The 22,691-nt window shown below is 46.3% G+C and overlaps 1 protein-coding gene across 1 annotated transcript in view; it reads right to left on the reverse strand.

The window, feature by feature from the left end:
- The window catches only part of LOC148532589 (NACHT, LRR and PYD domains-containing protein 12-like), a 127,963-nt gene that overhangs the window by 91,313 nt on the left and 13,959 nt on the right, over window positions 1–22,691 (reverse strand). Inside the window, exons 2-3 of the mRNA XM_088467629.1 lie at window positions 17,125–17,300; window positions 15,286–15,351 (exon numbers count right to left, since the gene is read on the reverse strand). Of these exons, the coding sequence (XP_088323755.1) occupies window positions 15,286–15,351; window positions 17,125–17,179 (121 nt within the window). The 5' untranslated portion in view covers window positions 17,180–17,300. The remainder of the gene's footprint in view (window positions 1–15,285; window positions 15,352–17,124; window positions 17,301–22,691) is intronic.

Genomic DNA, 22,691 nt, shown 5'->3' on the forward strand with positions numbered 1-22,691 from the left:
CCATTGCTGGCACTGCTGACATCACAGAGGCACTATTGCTGGCTATACAGTAGTAACTGCTGACATCACAGAGGCACCATTGCTGGCACTGCTGACATCACAGAGACACTGTTGCTGGCTATACAGTAGTAACTGCTGACATCACAGAGACACTATTGCTGGCTATACAGTAGTAACTGCTGACATCACAGAGGCACTATTGCCGGCTATACAGTAGTAGCTGCTGACATCACAGAGGCACTATTGCCGGCTATACCGTAGTAACTGCTGACACCACAGAGGCACTATTGCCGGCTATACCGTAGTAACTGCTGACACCACAGAGGCACTATTGCCGGCTATACCGTAGTAACTGCTGACATCACAGAGGCACTATTGCCGGCTATACAGTAGTAGCTGCTGACATCACAGAGGCACTATTGCCGGCTATACAGTAGTAACTGCTGACACCACAGAGGCACTATTGCCGGCTATACAGTAGTAACTGCTGACACCACAGAGGCACTATTGCTGGCTATACAGTAGTAACTGCTGACATCACAGAGGCACTAGTGCTGGCTATACAGTAGTAGCTGCTGACATCACAGAGACACTATTGCTGGCTATACAGTAGTAACTGCTGACATCACAGAGGCCCTATTGCTGGCTATACAGTAGTAGCTGCTGACATCACAGAGGCACTATTGCTGGCTATACAGTAGTAGCTGCTGACATCACAGAGACACTATTGCTGGCTATACAGTAGTAACTGCTGACATCACAGATGCACCATTGCTGGCACTGCTGACATCACAGAGGCACTATTGCTGGCTATACAGTAGTAACTGCTGACATCACAGAGGCACCATTGCTGGCACTGCTGACATCACAGAGACACTGTTGCTGGCTATACAGTAGTAACTGCTGACATCACAGAGACACTATTGCCAGCTATACAGTAGTAACTGCTGACATCACAGAGGCACTATTGCCGGCTATACAGTAGTAGCTGCTGACACCACAGAGGCACTATTGCCGGCTATACCGTAGTAACTGCTGACACCACAGAGGCACTATTGCCGGCTATACCGTAGTAACTGCTGACATCACAGAGGCACTATTGCCGGCTATACAGTAGTAACTGCTGACATCACAGAGGCACTATTGCTGGCTATACACTAGTAACTGCTGACATCACAGAGGCACTATTGCTGGCTATACAGTAGTACCTGCTGACACCACAGAGGCACTATTGCTGGCTATACAGTAGTAACTGCTGACATCACAGAGGCCCTATTGCTGGCTATACAGTAGTAACTGCTGACATCACAGAGGCACTATTGCTGGCTATACAGTAGTAGCTGTTGACACCACAGAGGCACTATTGCTGGCTATATAGTAGTAACTGCTGACATCACAGAGGCACTATTGCTGGCACTGCTGACACCACAGAGGCACTATTGCTGGCACTGCTGACATCACAGAGGCACTATTGCTGGCTATACAGTAGTAGCTGCTGACACCACAGAGGCACTATTGCTGGCTATACAGTAGTAACTGCTGACATCACAGAGACACTATTGCCGGCTATACAGTAGTAGCTGCTGACATCACAGAGACACTATTGCTGGCTATACAGTAGTAGCTGCTGACATCACAGAGGCCCTATTGCTGGCTACACAGTAGTAACTGCTGACATCACAGAGGCACCATTGCAGGCACTGCTGACATCACAGAGACACTATTGCTGGCTATACAGTAGTAGCTGCTGACATCACAGAGGCACTATTGCTGCCTACACAGTAGTAACTGCTGACATCACAGAGACACTATTGCTGGCTACACAGTAGTAACTGCTGACATCACAGAGGCACTATTGCTGGCTATACAGCAGTAGCTGCTGACATCACAGAGGCACTATTACTGGCTATACAGTAGTAGCTGCTGACATCACAGAGGCCCTATTGCTGGCTATACAGTAGTAACTGCTGACATCACAGAGGCCCTATTGCTGGCTATACAGTAGTAACTGCTGACATCACAGAGACACTATTGCTGGCTATACAGTAGTAGCTGCTGACATCACAGAGGCACTATTGCTGCCTACACAGTAGTAACTGCTGACATCACAGAGACACTATTGCTGGCTACACAGTAGTAACTGCTGACATCACAGAGGCACTATTGCTGGCTATACAGTAGTAGCTGCTGACATCACAGAGGCACTATTACTGGCTATACAGTAGTAGCTGCTGACATCACAGAGGCCCTATTGCTGGCTATACAGTAGTAACTGCTGACATCACAGAGGCCCTATTGCTGGCTATACAGTAGTAACTGCTGACATCACAGAGGCACTATTGCTGGCTATACAGTAGTAGATGCTTACATCACAGAGGCACTATTGCTGGCTATACAGTAGTAACTGCTGACATCACAGAGACACTATTGCTGGCTATACAGTAGTAACTGACATTACAGAGGCACTATTGCTGGCTATACAGTAGTAACTGCTAACATCACAGAGGCACTATTGCTGGCTATACAGTAGTAACTGCTGACATCACAGAGGCACTATTGCTGGCTATACAGTAGTAGCTGCTGACATCACAGAGACACTATTGCTGGCTATACAGTAGTAGCTGCTGACATCACAGAGACACTATTGCTGGCTATACAGTAGTAACTGCTGACATCACAGAGGCACTATTGCTGGCTATACAGTAGTAACTGCTGACATCACAGAGACACTATTGCTGGCTACACAGTAGTAACTGCTGACATCACAGAGGCACCATTGCAGGCACTGCTGACATCACAGAGACACTATTGCTGGCTATACAGTAGTAGCTGCTGACATCACAGAGGCACTATTGCTGCCTACACAGTAGTAACTGCTGACATCACAGAGACACTATTGCTGGCTACACAGTAGTAACTGCTGACATCACAGAGGCACTATTGCTGGCTATACAGCAGTAGCTGCTGACATCACAGAGGCACTATTACTGGCTATACAGTAGTAGCTGCTGACATCACAGAGGCCCTATTGCTGGCTATACAGTAGTAACTGCTGACATCACAGAGGCCCTATTGCTGGCTATACAGTAGTAACTGCTGACATCACAGAGACACTATTGCTGGCTATACAGTAGTAGCTGCTGACATCACAGAGGCACTATTGCTGCCTACACAGTAGTAACTGCTGACATCACAGAGACACTATTGCTGGCTACACAGTAGTAACTGCTGACATCACAGAGGCACTATTGCTGGCTATACAGTAGTAGCTGCTGACATCACAGAGGCACTATTACTGGCTATACAGTAGTAGCTGCTGACATCACAGAGGCCCTATTGCTGGCTATACAGTAGTAACTGCTGACATCACAGAGGCCCTATTGCTGGCTATACAGTAGTAACTGCTGACATCACAGAGGCACTATTGCTGGCTATACAGTAGTAGATGCTTACATCACAGAGGCACTATTGCTGGCTATACAGTAGTAACTGCTGACATCACAGAGACACTATTGCTGGCTATACAGTAGTAACTGACATTACAGAGGCACTATTGCTGGCTATACAGTAGTAACTGCTAACATCACAGAGGCACTATTGCTGGCTATACAGTAGTAACTGCTGACATCACAGAGGCACTATTGCTGGCTATACAGTAGTAGCTGCTGACATCACAGAGACACTATTGCTGGCTATACAGTAGTAGCTGCTGACATCACAGAGACACTATTGCTGGCTATACAGTAGTAACTGCTGACATCACAGAGGCACTATTGCTGGCTATACAGTAGTAACTGCTGACATCACAGAGACACTATTGCTGGCTACACAGTAGTAACTGCTGACATCACAGAGGCACCATTGCTGGCACTGCTGACATCACAGAGACACTATTGCTGGCTATACAGTAGTAGCTGCTGACATCACAGAGGCACTATTGCTGGCTACACAGTAGTAACTGCTGACATCACAGAGGCACTATTGCCGGCTATACCGTAGTACCTGCTGACATCATAGAGGCACTATTGCTGGCTATACAGTAGTAACTGCTGACATCACAGAGGAACTATTGCCGGCTATACAGTAGTAACTGCTGACACCACAGAGGCACTATTGCTGGCTATACAGTAGTAACTGCTGACATCACAGAGGCACTATTGCTGGCTATACAGTAGTAACTGCTGACATCACAGAGGCACTATTGCTAGCTATACAGTAGTAACTGCTGACATCACAGAGGCACTAGTGCCGGCTATACAGTAGTAGCTGCTGACATCACAGAGACACTATTGCTGACTATACAGTAGTAACTGCTGACATCACAGAGGCACTATTGCTGGCTATACAGTAGTAACTGCTGACATCACAGAGACACTATTGCTGGCTATACAGTAGTAACTGCTGACATCACAGAGACACTATTGCTGGCTATACAGTAGTAGCTGCTGACATCACAGAGGCACTATTGCTGGTTATACAGTAGTACCTGCTGACATCACAGAGGCACTATTGCTGGCTATACAGTAGTACCTGCTGACATCACAGAGGCCCTATTGCTGGCTACACAGTAGTAACTGCTGACATCACAGAGGCACCATTGCAGGCACTGCTGACATCACAGAGACACTATTGCTGGCTATACAGTAGTAACTGCTGACATCACAGAGGCACTATTGCCGGCAATACAGTAGTAGCTGCTGACATCACAGAGGCACTATTGCCGGCTATACAGTAGTAACTGCTGACACCACAGAGGCACTATTGCCGGCTATACAGTAGTAACTGCTGACACCACAGAGGCACTATTGCCGGCTATACAGTAGTAACTGCTGACACCACAGAGGCACTATTGCCGGCTATACAGTAGTAACTGCTGACACCACAGAGGCACTATTGCCGGCTATACAGTAGTAACTGCTGACACCACAGAGGCACTATTGCCGGCTATACAGTAGTACCTGCTGACATCAGAGAGACACTATTGCCGGCTATACAGTAGTAACTGCTGACATCACAGAGGCACTATTGCCGGCTATACAGTAGTAGCTGCTGACACCACAGAGGCACTATACTATTGCTGGCTATACAGTAGTAGCTGCTGACATCACAGAGGCCCTATTGCTGGCTATACAGTAGTAACTGCTGACATCACAGAGACACTATTGCTGGCTATACAGTAGTAACTGCTGACATCACAGAGGCCCTATTGCTGGCTATACAGTAGTAGCTGCTGACATCACAGAGGCCCTATTGCTGGCTATACAGTAGTAGCTGCTGACATCACAGAGGCACTATTGCTGGCTATACAGTAGTAACTGCTGACACCACAGAGGCACTATTGCTGGCTATACAGTAGTAACTGCTGACATCACAGAGGCACTAGTGCTGGCTATACAGTAGTAGCTGCTGACATCACAGAGACACTATTGCTGGCTATACAGTAGTAACTGCTGACATCACAGAGGCCCTATTGCTGGCTATACAGTAGTAGCTGCTGACATCACAGAGGCACTATTGCTGGCTATACAGTAGTAGCTGCTGACATCACAGAGACACTATTGCTGGCTATACAGTAGTAACTGCTGACATCACAGAGGCACCATTGCTGGCACTGCTGACATCACAGAGGCACTATTGCTGGCTATACAGTAGTAACTGCTGACATCACAGAGGCACCATTGCTGGCACTGCTGACATCACAGAGACACTGTTGCTGGCTATACAGTAGTAACTGCTGACATCACAGAGACACTATTGCTGGCTATACAGTAGTAACTGCTGACATCACAGAGGCACTATTGCCGGCTATACAGTAGTAGCTGCTGACATCACAGAGGCACTATTGCCGGCTATACCGTAGTAACTGCTGACACCACAGAGGCACTATTGCCGGCTATACCGTAGTAACTGCTGACACCACAGAGGCACTATTGCCGGCTATACCGTAGTAACTGCTGACATCACAGAGGCACTATTGCCGGCTATACAGTAGTAACTGCTGACATCACAGAGGCACTATTGCTGGCTATACACTAGTAACTGCTGACATCACAGAGGCACTATTGCTGGCTATACAGTAGTACCTGCTGACACCACAGAGGCACTATTGCTGGCTATACAGTAGTAACTGCTGACATCACAGAGGCCCTATTGCTGGCTATACAGTAGTAACTGCTGACATCACAGAGGCACTATTGCTGGCTATACAGTAGTAGCTGCTGACACCACAGAGGCACTATTGCTGGCTATATAGTAGTAACTGCTGACATCACAGAGGCACTATTGCTGGCACTGCTGACACCACAGAGGCACTATTGCTGGCACTGCTGACATCACAGAGGCACTATTGCTGGCTATACAGTAGTAGCTGCTGACACCACAGAGGCACTATTGCTGGCTATACAGTAGTAACTGCTGACATCACAGAGACACTATTGCCGGCTATACAGTAGTAGCTGCTGACATCACAGAGACACTATTGCTGGCTATACAGTAGTAGCTGCTGACATCACAGAGGCCCTATTGCTGGCTATACAGTAGTAACTGCTGACATCACAGAGGCACTATTGCTGGCTATACAGTAGTAACTGCTGACATCACAGAGGCCCTATTGCTGGCTATACAGTAGTAACTGCTGACATCACAGAGGCCCTATTGCTGGCTATACAGTAGTAGCTGCTGACATCACAGAGGCACTATTGCTGGCTATACAGTAGTAGCTGCTGACATCACAGAGGCACTATTGCTGGCTATACAGTAGTAACTGCTGACATCACAGAGGCACCATTGCTGGCACTGCTGACATAACAGAGACACTATTGCTGGCTATACAGTAGTAGCTGCTGACATCACAGAGGCACTATTGCTGGCTATACAGTAGTAACTGCTGACATCACAGAGGCACCATTGCTGGCACTGCTGACATCACAGAGACACTGTTGCTGGCTATACAGTAGTAACTGCTGACATCACAGAGACACTATTGCCGGCTATACAGTAGTAGCTGCTGACATCACAGAGGCACTATTGCCGGCTATACAGTAGTAACTGCTGACATCACAGAGGCACTATTGCCGGCTATACAGTAGTAGCTGCTGACATCACAGAGGCACTATTGCCGGCTATACAGTAGTAACTGCTGACACCACAGAGGCACTATTGCCGGCTATACAGTAGTAACTGCTGACACCACAGAGGCACTATTGCTGGCTATACAGTAGTAACTGCTGACATCACAGAGGCACTAGTGCTGGCTATACAGTAGTAGCTGCTGACATCACAGAGACACTATTGCTGGCTATACAGTAGTAACTGCTGACATCACAGAGGCCCTATTGCTGGCTATACAGTAGTAGCTGCTGACATCACAGAGGCACTATTGCTGGCTATACAGTAGTAGCTGCTGACATCACAGAGACACTATTGCTGGCTATACAGTAGTAACTGCTGACATCACAGAGGCACCATTGCTGGCACTGCTGACATCACAGAGGCACTATTGCTGGCTATACAGTAGTAACTGCTGACATCACAGAGGCACCATTGCTGGCACTGCTGACATCACAGAGACACTGTTGCTGGCTATACAGTAGTAACTGCTGACATCACAGAGACACTATTGCTGGCTATACAGTAGTAACTGCTGACATCACAGAGGCACTATTGCCGGCTATACAGTAGTAGCTGCTGACATCACAGAGGCACTATTGCCGGCTATACCGTAGTAACTGCTGACACCACAGAGGCACTATTGCCGGCTATACCGTAGTAACTGCTGACACCACAGAGGCACTATTGCCGGCTATACCGTAGTAACTGCTGACATCACAGAGGCACTATTGCCGGCTATACAGTAGTAGCTGCTGACATCACAGAGGCACTATTGTCGGCTATACAGTAGTAACTGCTGACACCACAGAGGCACTATTGCCGGCTATACAGTAGTAACTGCTGACACCACAGAGGCACTATTGCTGGCTATACAGTAGTAACTGCTGACATCACAGAGGCACTAGTGCTGGCTATACAGTAGTAGCTGCTGACATCACAGAGACACTATTGCTGGCTATACAGTAGTAACTGCTGACATCACAGAGGCCCTATTGCTGGCTATACAGTAGTAGCTGCTGACATCACAGAGGCACTATTGCTGGCTATACAGTAGTAGCTGCTGACATCACAGAGACACTATTGCTGGCTATACAGTAGTAACTGCTGACATCACAGAGGCACCATTGCTGGCACTGCTGACATCACAGAGGCACTATTGCTGGCTATACAGTAGTAACTGCTGACATCACAGAGGCACCATTGCTGGCACTGCTGACATCACAGAGACACTGTTGCTGGCTATACAGTAGTAACTGCTGACATCACAGAGACACTATTGCCGGCTATACAGTAGTAACTGCTGACATCACAGAGGCACTATTGCCGGCTATACAGTAGTAGCTGCTGACATCACAGAGGCACTATTGCCGGCTATACCGTAGTAACTGCTGACACCACAGAGGCACTATTGCCGGCTATACCGTAGTAACTGCTGACACCACAGAGGCACTATTGCCGGCTATACCGTAGTAACTGCTGACATCACAGAGGCACTATTGCCGGCTATACAGTAGTAACTGCTGACATCACAGAGGCACTATTGCTGGCTATGCACTAGTAACTGCTGACATCACAGAGGCACTATTGCTGGCTATACAGTAGTACCTGCTGACACCACAGAGGCACTATTGCTGGCTATACAGTAGTAACTGCTGACATCACAGAGGCCCTATTGCTGGCTATACAGTAGTAACTGCTGACATCACAGAGGCACTATTGCTGGCTATACAGTAGTAGCTGTTGACACCACAGAGGCACTATTGCTGGCTATATAGTAGTAACTGCTGACATCACAGAGGCACTATTGCTGGCACTGCTGACACCACAGAGGCACTATTGCTGGCACTGCTGACACCACAGAGGCACTATTGCTGGCTATACAGTAGTAACTGCTGACATCACAGAGACACTATTGCCGGCTATACAGTAGTAGCTGCTGACATCACAGAGACACTATTGCTGGCTATACAGTAGTAGCTGCTGACATCACAGAGGCCCTATTGCTGGCTATACAGTAGTAACTGCTGACATCACAGAGGCACTATTGCTGGCTATACAGTAGTAACTGCTGACATCACAGAGGCACTATTGCTGGCTATACAGTAGTAACTGCTGACATCACAGAGGCACTATTGCTGGCTATACAGTAGTAGCTGCTGACATCACAGAGGCCCTATTGCTGGCTATACAGTAGTAACTGCTGACATCACAGAGGCCCTATTGCTGGCTATACAGTAGTAGCTGCTGACATCACAGAGGCACTATTGCTGGCTATACAGTAGTAACTGCTGACATCACAGAGGCACCATTGCTGGCACTGCTGACATAACAGAGACACTATTGCTGGCTATACAGTAGTAGCTGCTGACATCACAGAGGCACTATTGCTGGCTATACAGTAGTAACTGCTGACATCACAGAGGCACCATTGCTGGCACTGCTGACATCACAGAGACACTGTTGCTGGCTATACAGTAGTAACTGCTGACATCACAGAGACACTATTGCCGGCTATACAGTAGTAGCTGCTGACATCACAGAGGCACTATTGCCGGCTATACAGTAGTAACTGCTGACATCACAGAGGCACTATTGCCGGCTATACAGTAGTAGCTGCTGACATCACAGAGGCACTATTGCCGGCTATACAGTAGTAACTGCTGACACCACAGAGGCACTATTGCCGGCTATACAGTAGTAACTGCTGACACCACAGAGGCACTATTGCCGGCTATACAGTAGTAACTGCTGACACCACAGAGGCACTATTGCCAGCTATACCGTAGTAACTGCTGACATCACAGAGGCACTATTGCAGGCTATACAGTAGTAACTGCTGACATCACAGAGGCACTATTGCTGGCTATACACTAGTAACTGCTGACATCACAGAGGCACTATTGCTGGCTATACAGTAGTACCTGCTGACACCACCAAGGCACTATTGCTGGCTATACAGTAGTAACTGCTGACATCACAGAGGCACTATTGCTGGCTATACAGTAGTAACTGCTGACACCACAGAGGTACTATTGCTGGCACTGCTGACACCACAGAGGCACTATTGCTGGCACTGCTGACATCACAGAGGCACTATTGCTGGCTATACAGTAGTAGCTGCTGACACCACAGAGGCACTATTGCTGGCTATACAGTAGTAACTGCTGACATCACAGAGGCACTATTGCCGGCTATACAGTAGTAACTGCTGACATCACAGAGGCACTATTGCCGGCTATACAGTAGTAGCTGCTGACACCACAGAGACACTATTGCTGGCTATACAGTAGTAACTGCTGACATCACAGATGCACTATTGCTGGCTATACAGTAGTAACTGCTGACATCACAGAGGCACTATTGCTGGCACTGCTGACACCACAGAGGCACTATGGCCGGCTATACAGTAGTAACTGCTGACATCACAGAGGCACTATTGCTGGCTATACAGTAGTAACTGCTGACATCACAGAGGCACTATTGCTGGCTATACAGTAGTAACTGCTGACATCACAGAGGCACTATTGCTGGCACTGCTGACACCACAGAGGCATTATTGCTAGCTATACAGTAGTAACTGCTGACATCACAGAGGCACTATTGCTGGCTATACAGTAGTAACTGCTGACATCACAGAGGCACTATTGCTGGCTATACAGTAGTAACTGCTGACATCACAGAGGCACTATTGCTGGCTATACAGTAGTAACTGCTGACATCACAGAGGCACTATTGCTGGCTACATAGTAGTAACTGCTGACATCACAGAGGCACTATTGCTGGCTACACAGTAGTAACTGCTGACATCACAGAGGCACTATTGCTGGCTACACAGTAGTAGCTGCTGACATCACAGAGGCCCTATTGCTGGCTATACAGTAGTAGCTGCTGACATCACAGAGTCACTATTGCTAGCTATACAGTATTAACTGCTGACATCACAGAGGCACTATTGCCGGCTATACAGTAGTAGCTGCTGACACCACAGAGACACTATTGCTGGCTATACAGTAGTAACTGCTGACATCACAGATGCACTATTGCTGGCTATACAGTAGTAACTGCTGACATCACAGAGGCACTATTGCTGGCACTGCTGACACCACAGAGGCACTATTGCCGGCTATACAGTAGTAACTGCTGACATCACAGAGGCACTATTGCTGGCTATACAGTAGTAACTGCTGACATCACAGAGGCACTATTGCTGGCTATACAGTAGTAACTGCTGACATCACAGAGGCACTATTGCTGGCACTGCTGACACCACAGAGGCATTATTGCTAGCTATACAGTAGTAACTGCTGACATCACAGAGGCACTATTGCTGGCTATACAGTAGTAACTGCTGACATCACAGAGGCACTATTGCTGGCTATACAGTAGTAACTGCTGACATCACAGAGGCACTATTGCTGGCTATACAGTAGTAACTACTGACATCACAGAGGCACTATTGCTGGCTACATAGTAGTAACTGCTGACATCACAGAGGCACTATTGCTGGCTACACAGTAGTAACTGCTGACATCACAGAGGCACTATTGCTGGCTACACAGTAGTAGCTGCTGACATCACAGAGGCCCTATTGCTGGCTATACAGTAGTAGCTGCTGACATCACAGAGTCACTATTGCTAGCTATACAGTAGTAGCTGCTGACATCACAGAGGCACTATTGCTGGCTACACAGTAGTAGCTGCTGACATCACAGAGGCACTATTGCTGGCTACACAGTAGTAGCTGCTGACATCACAGAGTCACTATTGCTAGCTATACAGTAGTAGCTGCTGACATCACAGAGGCACTATTGCTGGCTACACAGTAGTAGCTGCTGACATCACAGAGGCACTATTGCTGGCTATACAGTAGTAGCTGCTGACATCACAGAGGCACTATTGCTGGCTATACAGTAGTAGCTGCTGACATCACAGAGGCCCTATTGCTGGCTATACAGTAGTAACTGCTGACATCACAGAGGCCCTATTGCTGGCTACACAGTAGTAGCTGCTGACATCACAGAGGCCCTATTGCTGGCTATACAGTAGTAGCTGCTGACACCACAGAGGCACTATTGCTGGCTATACAGTAGTAACTGCTGACACCACAGAGGCACTATTGCAGGCTATACAGTAGTAGCTGCTGACATCACAGAGGCACTATTGCTGGCTATACAGTAGTAACTGCTGACACCACAGAGACACTATTGCTGGCTATACAGTAGTAACTGCTGACACCACAGAGGCACTATTGCTGGCTATACAGTAGTAACTGCTGACATCACAGAGGCACTATTGCTGGCTATACAGTAGTAACTGCTGACACCACAGAGACACTATTGCTGGCTATACAGTAGTAACTGCTGACACCACAGAGGCACTATTGCTGGCTATACAGTAGTAGCTGCTGACATCACAGAGGCACTATTGCTGGCTATACAGTAGTAACTGCTGACACCACAGAGGCACTATTGCTGGCTATACAGTAGTAACTGCTGACACCACAGAGGCACTATTGCTGGCTATACAGTAGTAACTGCTGACATCACAGAGGCACTATTGCTGGCTACACAGTAGTAACTGCTGACACCACAGAGGCACTATTGCTGGCTATACAGTAGTAACTGCTGACATCACAGAGGCACTATTGCTGGCTATACAGTAGTAACTGCTGACACCACAGAGGCACTATTGCTGGCTATACAGTAGTAGCTGCTGACATCACAGAGGCACTATTGCTGGCTATACAGTAGTACCTGCTGACATCACAGAGGCACTATTGCTGGCTATACAGTAGTAACTGCTGACATCACAGAGGCACTATTGCTGGCTATACAGTAGTAACTGCTGACATCACAGAGGCACTATTGCTGGCACTGCTGACATCACAGAGGCACTATTGCTGGCTATACAGTAGTACCTGCTGACATCACAGAGGCCCTATTGCTGGCTATACATATATCTATCTATAATTTTGAAGTGCGGGTATGGAAATATCAGTGGGGCAGATACTGAGCACCCCTGATTCCCATACCGCCACTTCCTCCCATCACAGCTCACCTCCCCGCACTCCATCTCACAGCGCTGCCCTCCGCAGCGTTGACTGCTCCCTTCCATCTCTCCTCTGCATTTTGAATTTAGCGCCGGCCCGAGCCAATGACAGCTCGCCAACCGGAAGCCAATTAGGGGTGGCCACGTGGCTTCCCCCAATTGACTGCTGGTACGTGAGCCATTAATGTCTCTCGGGCGGCGCCAAATTCAATATGCCGCCAGTCTGTGAGGTGCAATTGGCCAAACTTAGACAGGCAGCAGCTTGTTGACCGGTTCCGGGACAGTGACTGTCCCAGCACCGGGGGCTGAATTGAAGTGTCAGCATGACAAACCACCATTTCATACCTGCACACCTCGAGCACTGTGTGGGTGTATGTGCATCATACAAAAAAAAAAAAAGTATTATATATATCTACATATCTATATCTATATATCTATATATCTATATATATATATATATATATCACCCGGCACTCCTGAGGCAGCTAACACCTTAAGTATATATGCTTGGGTGCCTTCCTTAAAGAGTATACAATACCCCTTTCCACATCCAAATAAATGAGGAGGCACGAAGGGGTGACTGTCCCCGAAACGTTGACTGTTCCTAATACACGTTTTTCACGCAAGACTCGGAGTGCCTCCTCATTTATTTGGATATATATATATTATATATATAATATATATATTTATTTTCCAGCATGGATAGACTTTCATCCAAAGGGATCAACCCTGCAAAACATGTACCATGGTGAACTCTAACTAGGGTCTTTTCCCAAACCTTTAATACTTACACACTGCACACTCACATAAAAGGTTACATAGCTTCAAAGTGTAATATTCAAGGTTTATGTTGTGAAATAAAGATTATTTGATATCTAAGGTTTAGTACATGATAAGCAAACAGTGTTTGGTGTTGTACTGATCTACTCTGTCTCAACAGCTTTCCGGCATCATCGGTGAGAAGATCTCAACATGTTTTCGCAACTTATGGACTGTAGAGAGTTAAAACACCAAAATGTACTTTGTAATGTTAGCAGCTCAGATTTGCATGCAGTGGGAAAAAGGAGACAATAGGCTGTCGGAGGCTGACCTGTGTCCATTTGAATCGACCTGTTAAATGTCCTGTAACAGAAGCACCGTGACGGAGAACCAATGGAATTATGCCAAACTTGCCTTTTGTATTGCCTATCCCTGTAAGGGTATATATGTGCGTTCAGACCCCAATCTGGAGTCTTCTTGCTAATGCTTTAGACTTAGGTTTCTTGTTGATGCCGGTAACTGGTCCCAGAGCACGTGAGTATGTAATAAGTGTACCTTGGGTCTGTATGATTTCTTTGCGCTAACCTACTGTTTTTATGTTGAATAATAACCTTTGTGCGTTGGAAACACATTTCAAGGTCTGAAGGCATTTATTTACTGTATGACTGTGTACGCAAATAGCGTCAATTCCAGAAGGTATAGGCAGGATTTAGAAGATATAGGCAGGAGCGTATAAAGGTGTAGAAGGTATAAGCAGGATTGTATCAAGGTTTAAATAAATATATATAATATATATATATATATATATAATACATACGATACTACGCAAAACTTTTAGGCAGGTTTGGAAAAAATGCTGCAAAGTAAGAATGTATTCAAAAGGGATGGAGTCAGTCCAACGGTAAAAATACTGGCGCTGGAATCCCGGTCACAATAAATATTGATTTACTTTGAATTTTGTTAATTGATAATATGCTAAACACTTATTTGTGGAAGCATTCCTATTTTGCTAAAGTGTGCGTGTGTATATATGCGCCAAAATGAAATATTTTGGGGACCCCCAAACTTAAATCATTATGGCACCCCAGAATGGGTAGCTAGTGGGGATCATGTGGAATAAGGGGCAGCCAGGCACTTTTTAATACTGACCACGCCCCCACCATGACATATATAGGCCCCATCATGGTATGGTCATGCCTCATGTTTTAATCACTGAGCTGACATGTTGGGAGGTATGCAAGAATCACTTGGATACACACGTGTCACACATCTGTCTGGGAGTTTTTCCTAAAACACCCACCTTTACCCAATATAGCTGCCAGCTAGTCTATTCTATGGATTAGCTGTAGGATTTACTATCGTATTTACCTTTCAGCTCTGGCGTTCGTGAGTGCCCATGTACATCCAACAGGATCAGCTGCATCAGAGTGCCACCTAAATGAGGAAATCCCCGGATGAGATAATCAAGTTACATAACAGATAATTAATAGCTTTAATCCCTTCCCGGCTATGGAAGAGTGAGACTCGTCCCCAGCACTACAGGGTTTTGTATTGTGTGCGGGAGGGAACTTACTTAAAGGTCATCCCATTTATAGATGCTGTTACTCAGAGACAGAAGGGGGCGAGGCTTAATGAGATAACTGCACAGGAAACGCAACATTATGAAACGATCAATGCAATAAACTCAAGATGAAATGGAACTGGAGCTCTTTAATGCAGAAGAAGAAGTGGCAGGAACACCGCAATGAAACTCATCAGAAAACCATCACTCCTCCAAGACCAGCGGCTTAAGTGGAACTTTCTACCCACCTACCATGCAGATTCTATTTGGAGACACTACAAAGGCCCGTATATGTCAAGGAGTGCGGATCCATTTCATCATGGATTTATTCCATGGTTCCTTCTGCTGGATAATCATTTGGAGATTGGTAATACCGATTTGAAACACCTTACTCCACTCTGACATACCTTGGTCAGGAATGACCACTTGCGCGGACTGGTGTATATAAAGTATTGGAGTGGCCATCTTGATGTTCATCTATATTATAAATATCTGACAGTCTGCAGTTCTACAAAACATGCAGTAGGCTTTTCTCAACTAGAGCCACACAGGGGAACTTTGCTACCATTTAACTACTATGGTCAAGGTCCATCATGAATTTTCTCTTGGGCGCTCTAGGTCTCTTCCCTTTCTCCTATTTCCCAAAGTGGCTGCTGATATCACTGGGTACCTGATTCCCCCTAGATATCTACACCGTTAGGTCCAAACCCATACATTTTCGCTGGTGTGTGAGCTTGGACCCCTGAGAAGCCCCCTCTCCTGTCTGGACTCAGCCGAGGATACCTTCTTGTCCTCTCTTCTGCATACTCAGAGAGAACCTCTTTCACATGCATGGTGAACAACCGACTGAACTTTACATTTGAAAGACACCAAGGGGGGTTTATTTAGTAAGCTTTAGGTTCTAAAACCCGGAGCTACCGATTGTGTTTATGGCTGAAACTTAAAAGGGCAATGACTTTACTAGCAACTCACGGCTGATAAAAGCACTGCACTTTTACATTTTGGGCATAAACACGGTCGGAAGCGCCAGGTTTTAAGAATTCGATGCTAAGTAAATTAACCCCCAAGAATTCTATTAGCGGGATGTTTTAAGCCTTGGAGAGAGTTAAAATGCTGAAGTTGCCCAAAGCTACCAATCAGCTCCTGTCAATTTATAGACGGTGCTAGATAAATGACAGTTAGATGCCGATTGATTTGTTTGGGGAACTTCTCCACTTTGTCTCTCTCCAAGACTTGATACACCTCCCCCTATATGATAAACCGGAATGGGTGAAGAGCGGTTTGTCTGGAACTCAGTCACAGGGCCATGTGCTTTATAGATCATGTAACTAAACCAGTGTTCATTCTAGCAGCCTGCACCTGTCACAACCCGTGCGGTTCCCCTTTCCTGCCTGGGGTGTCGCTCTCTGCTCTGGTGCTTCTAGCACACTCAGCCGACGCAACAAACTTCTGAGATACGGACCGGAGCAGAGTGACACTCTAGGCTGGAAATAGGGACTGCACGGGATGCGACATGTGCAGGGTGCTAGCATGAACACTAAAGACAGACATATCGCTTTCAGAGTGCAAGATTTTCACATCTCCATTCAAATGATACTAACACAACTTATAACATTAGGCTATAAACAATGATCAATCAACATTACCTGCATTATCGATTTCTTTCAGTAGTGCAGAAAAACTAGGCGATGAGTAATCCATCTCTAGATCATAGACATTCCCAGAATCCCATCACGGCTTCTCTTCCTTTCCCCAAAATATCTTGTACCAACTTCTCAGAGAGCTCAAAGTGTCCGAGATCATCTTCCCATTCTGCGTATTCCTGGAACACAGTATTACGGGTGTCAGACAGATACATAATACGTGCTACATACCGGCAACCGCAAATAGCAATAACGCTTTCCGTCACCGGCCTTGTAACTGATCCAGCTTCTTAAAAGGTGTAGTATTAGCAGTGGCGGCTCCAGAGGTGGCGGCTGCAGCGCAGTCCAAAATTCAAATAGGGGAACCGCACCAACTGCCAGCGAGTCCCAGCCAGCGATGTTTCCCAGCGTTTGGAGTGGCAGTTGGTGCGGTTCCCCTGAGTTTGACTACGCTGCAGCCGCCACCTCTGGAGCAGCCACTGAGTATAAGGGAGTATGGAAACAAAAGGTTATTATAGCAACTTTTAAAAGAGGATTTTATTGACTACCAACAACAAGGTCAATTCAATCAGACGTGAAGGACCCCCACTCATGGCCCGATCTCACCCTGGACTTGTGGGTTTTTGCACACAGCCCTTTGGAGGTCCTGTTCGTGTGGCATATGCAATTACTCACGGCCGCAAGTGATTTGAATCTAAATGAATAAGTGTAACTTCCTATTCCACATAGTAAGACATTACAGATTTCTCCTCCTACCTGTTCTACCAGGACATCCCGAGAGCTCAGCTCCCTCAGTAGGACCTTAGTTCTCATGGTCTCCACAATGTAGAACAGATCACTCCTGAAATACTCATATATAATCCCCAGTTCCTGCATTCCGTAGCCAGATATCTGCTGATGGAACGTCACAATGCCATCTAGGTAACAACGAGGACAACCATAAAACTATCACTGGAAAGATGGGTCCGCGAGGAGAAGGGACCCGCTTGCTGGCACAAGGTAAATATCCTCTGGGTGCAGGATGTAGAGTGCGGGGACCCATGGAACCAGGGGCTCGTATGCACTGCACACACAGCACCCATTATAAATAAGATAGTTTATAAGGGGAGCTGTGTCAAACAAATCAAGAGAGATGTAGGGGCACATTTATCAAAGATCATTTGAGGTAAATTCCCCGAAAACACCTGTTTTCGGGGGTTTACCTCAAATACTTAGTATCCCCCGAATGTATGAAGGAGGGACCGCAGCAGGTACATCCGATACCTGCTGCGATCCCTCCATTGCCGCCGGCAGCCGCCTCCCACATAGGTTTCTATGGGGGATGCGATGCTGCCAAATGTATCAATATCGGGAATGCTTCGCATTCCCGATATTGACCCCAGCAGCTAACGCCATCTGCAGATAGCGTTAGCCGCTGTGTCCTATGGGCACTTACCGCATTTGAGCCGGCGGAGGGATCTTCCAGATCCCTCCGCCGGCAATGGGCGCCGCTCATGTGCAGTCCGCGGGACTGCGCATGCGCAGCAGCCCGGAATGCGCTCCGGCCACATCGCAGGGACGGGCTCTTTTCGGACATACATTCGGCCGGTATGATCGCATTTTGCAATGCGATCATGGGCGATACTGCATGCCCTGATCGCATTGCAAAATGCGATCCTTAATAAATGGGCCCCAAAGTGACAAAGTTCCACCAAAAAAATAAAAAAAATCAATCAATCAGCTTCTGTCACTTATCTAGTACAGGTCTATAAAATGACAGCTAGAAGCTGATTGGTTGCTATGTGTAATGTATCCACTTTATCTCTCTTGAAGGTTTAATACATCTCTCTCAAAGGGGCCCATTTATCAAGGATCACTTTTGCAATGTGACCAGGGCATGCCAGTAACTCCCCTGATCGCATTGCAAAAAGTGATCTCTTCGGCCGGATGTATCATCCAGGATATGCAGGGACCACGGGCTCCGAAAGGAGTCCGTCCCTGCGATGTCCCCGGAGAGCTGCCGGCCATTACAGGGGGTCCCATGGACTGCACATGTGCCATAGCCGAGGATGGTTCCGGCGGATCCCTCCGCCGGCTAATAGTGCGTGGTGTAACCCTGAGGCTACAGCGGCTAACGCCACCTTCAGATGGCATTAGCCGCCGGGGCCAATATCGGGAATGTATCGCATTCTGGATATTGGTAAATTTGGCAGCATCGCTTCCCCCATAGAAACCTATAGGGGAGGCGGCTCCAGCGGCAATGGTGGGATCACAGCAGGTATCAGAGATAGCCGCTGTGGTCCCTCCTTAATACATCGGGGTGCTACTTAGTATTTGAAGTAAACCAACGAAAACAGTAGTGTTCTGGGATTTTACCTCAAATACAATTTGATAAATGTGCCCCCAAATGTTAATATCTTCACTATTAATAAGACTTAAATAGCAGAAAATCAATTTTCATTAAGAATATTTAAAAAAAATAAATACATTATATTTAGGTTCTGCAGGACAAATGTTCATCTTAATGAAAATAATAAACCGACCTTCAATATATTCCCTTGTAGTGCACAGACCCATTTTCTGGTTCCCTGCTGTGAGCGAGACAAAGACAAAAATAAAACATATCAAAAAGAAAGAAAACCGATGGTACTAGAGCAAAGCTGGGAACGGTTCCTCTTTTGCCAGTATGAAAAATATTCCAAAGTTAAAATTTTCCCCACACCAGAAGGTCATTACCAGCATAATATCATCACCGTTCCCAACTGCAAAATGTGCACACAACAATCAAATACGAGTAAAGCTGCATACACAAACGATTTTTTTGAACGATTACCATTAAACGATATCGTTTAACGATAATCGTTTGAAAAAATCGTTCACTTTGAGTCAAACAATGAACGATTATCGTTCATGCGCGTTCACGTTTGTAGTTCAGTCAGACTTGTCAACTGAACGATTGTCATTAAGGGAATATGCAAAAATCGTTTGTAGTTCAAAAGAAATCGTACATTACACTTTAAAATTCTGACAGATAATCGTTCAGAAAATCGTTGGTAACAAAACCGTTGTGTGTGTATGCAGCTTTAGAGTATAAATGTAGACTACTTAACAATGATCTTGAAATTGGCGCTGGATGAGCCAATCAAGATCATTCTGTGGCAGATTCCGAGCCGCCCGCAATGCTCCACGACTGCACGGCGCATGGGTTTCACGGTGCCGGCGTTCAGTGTCGCCTTCCTGAGAAGTGACTGGGAGATGGGTAAACAGACGCACAGAAGGTAGTCACTGAAGGCCATTCTCTAACGGAGATTCTGCACCTAGCATGGGACTGGTGCTAGTCCCAATGGTTGCGCCTGCAAAGTTACTTGCTGTTCTGCCCCTGTATTTCTGACTGTGCTTTACCCTCTCACCCCCACCTGATCCAATTGTTCTACAACTATTCTATATCACTGACTTATTTAAGCTCTGCCTCCCAGAACTCCTCTGCTCCCTGTGGGCCTGATTTAGAGGAGGATGTACGGTCGATGTTTGTGCAGTTGAGCGATTATTTTCTGCTGCGCATGCGCAACACTCTGAGAAACCCCTGCGGCGCATGTGTACAGTTGAGTGCGCGCAGAGACCGCCAGACAGCCAATGGGTGTTCCAGGAAGGCATCGTAGCCCCGATCCCCACTTTACAATGCAATTAGTGACAAGTTCATGCCAGCACACCACCTCTCTTATGACGACCTAGATAGGACACGGCCCAGAGGATTTTAGTTGGTTAATCCATGTCATTATATTTATATTCATTTGCACACATTTTAATGTGTTTTTTTTACACGATGCATTTATACAATGTTTACTCTTTGTTCAGTTTTTACACTCTTCTCTTCCAACGTGCGGCATGGCGCTGCTGGAGGTTGCTAAGGACGCGACTGACGTCACCACTCTGGACCGCGCTCTGTCTCCCTCGGCCAGCCCCGCTAGCTGCACGTAGGACGAGTCCAACTTGTTTTACTCGCCTCACACACTATTTAAGGTAAGCTACTCACATGTTGTTTTGTTTACTACATGTCCTGAGGTAAAAGCCGTGCGTGGCTTTGAAAAGTTGACAAGGTGATATGTAATCCTAATACACTTGATTTATGATTGAAACTTGGAGTGCCGCTCTATTCTTTCCTGAAGGAATGCACTAAGGAAGCATCATTGTAAGTTCACTTGGGAAGGCACCCACACCAGAGATTTACTGATTATCCTGAGTGCCAATCCGCAACATTGCGTATATGTGTAAAAAAAAAATATATATATATATATATATATATATACACTGATAATATATACATATACACACACACACACACACACACACACAATATATTTTATATACATGTTTATATTATTTTAAAACTTAACCTTTGATTTATATACTTAAACTTACAAGCTTTTAGTGCATTCTACTCACACACAACGACAAACAAAATAATAAAGAAAATGTAAAATCTAATGACTCCTTCCCTGTAGTATACAGAGAGAAATAGATGTGAAAATGTAAATTAAAGCATATAATTCGATATGTCGGCATCCCGACTGTCTAATCCCGGCAGGGGTCTAATGACAGGCATCGTAACTCCGACACAGACAGCCGCAGGGGTGGGTGGGGTGGGGGGTTAGGTACCCGCCCAGGAGGGTTAGTGTTATGATAGAGAAAGGGGGGGTTAAGGTTAGGCACCCCCATGGGGAGGTTAGGGTTAGACCCCCCCCCCCCAGCAGACTTAGGTTTAGGCACTTACAGGGGGGTGGGGGGGGATTTAGAGTTCGGCACCCCTAAGGGAGGGTTAGGTTAGTAAATACTTAACTGTCGGGATCTTCACTGCCGGTCTTCGATCCGTATCCGGCGGCATTTCATACCAATCCTGTTGATTTATGTACCTCTCAGGTCAACCATCCAGTGTAATCAACCGATGTAACAAATATCCCCTATACAAATCCTATGGGGTTTATTTGAATTGGCTCCTTTATTTGTATAATGGCCAATGTCACACCCTTTCATTCATTTCAAGACTTGTTACTTAATATCATTGTTACACATATACGTTTAGTTGTACCGTGCACAGCAATAACGTAAGTGGATATTCACAACACCTCAGTTAGTGTCAATTGTTTCACAAATGGCTTTAAGTTTTACCTTACATATTAAACCGTTTCTATACCAGTGAAGCAAGTGGATATCCACAATACCATTAACCCCATACTGCATCTGCTTTTAAGCAACTTGAAAATCAGTGGTTCCGAAATGAGAGTACAGCACATGGCTCCAGTATTGTAGAAGAAAGCAGAGGAAGCTTCTGCTGCAGGCCGGGAAGCGGCAGGGTACGCTGTTGTGTTACGACATTGCAACGTGACCCTGACGGGCTATGGTACCGTTAGAGCATATAGAAAGGGGAGAAATGTACCGGGAGATGTGTGTTTGCAGTGGAAGCTGTCTGACGCCGTTGGGAGATCAGCCGTGCAGAGATGAGCCTCCCTCCTTCCTGGACACGGTTTCACCCGTCGGCTTTCTCAGCAGGGAACCTGGATCAGTGTTTGAGATGCATCATTGGTTGTGATTAT

Source organism: Taudactylus pleione, unplaced genomic scaffold (genome assembly GCF_031769625.1).
Source record: "Taudactylus pleione unplaced genomic scaffold, aTauple2 ptg000073l, whole genome shotgun sequence".
In the NCBI taxonomy this organism is placed as follows: domain Eukaryota; kingdom Metazoa; phylum Chordata; class Amphibia; order Anura; family Myobatrachidae; genus Taudactylus; species Taudactylus pleione.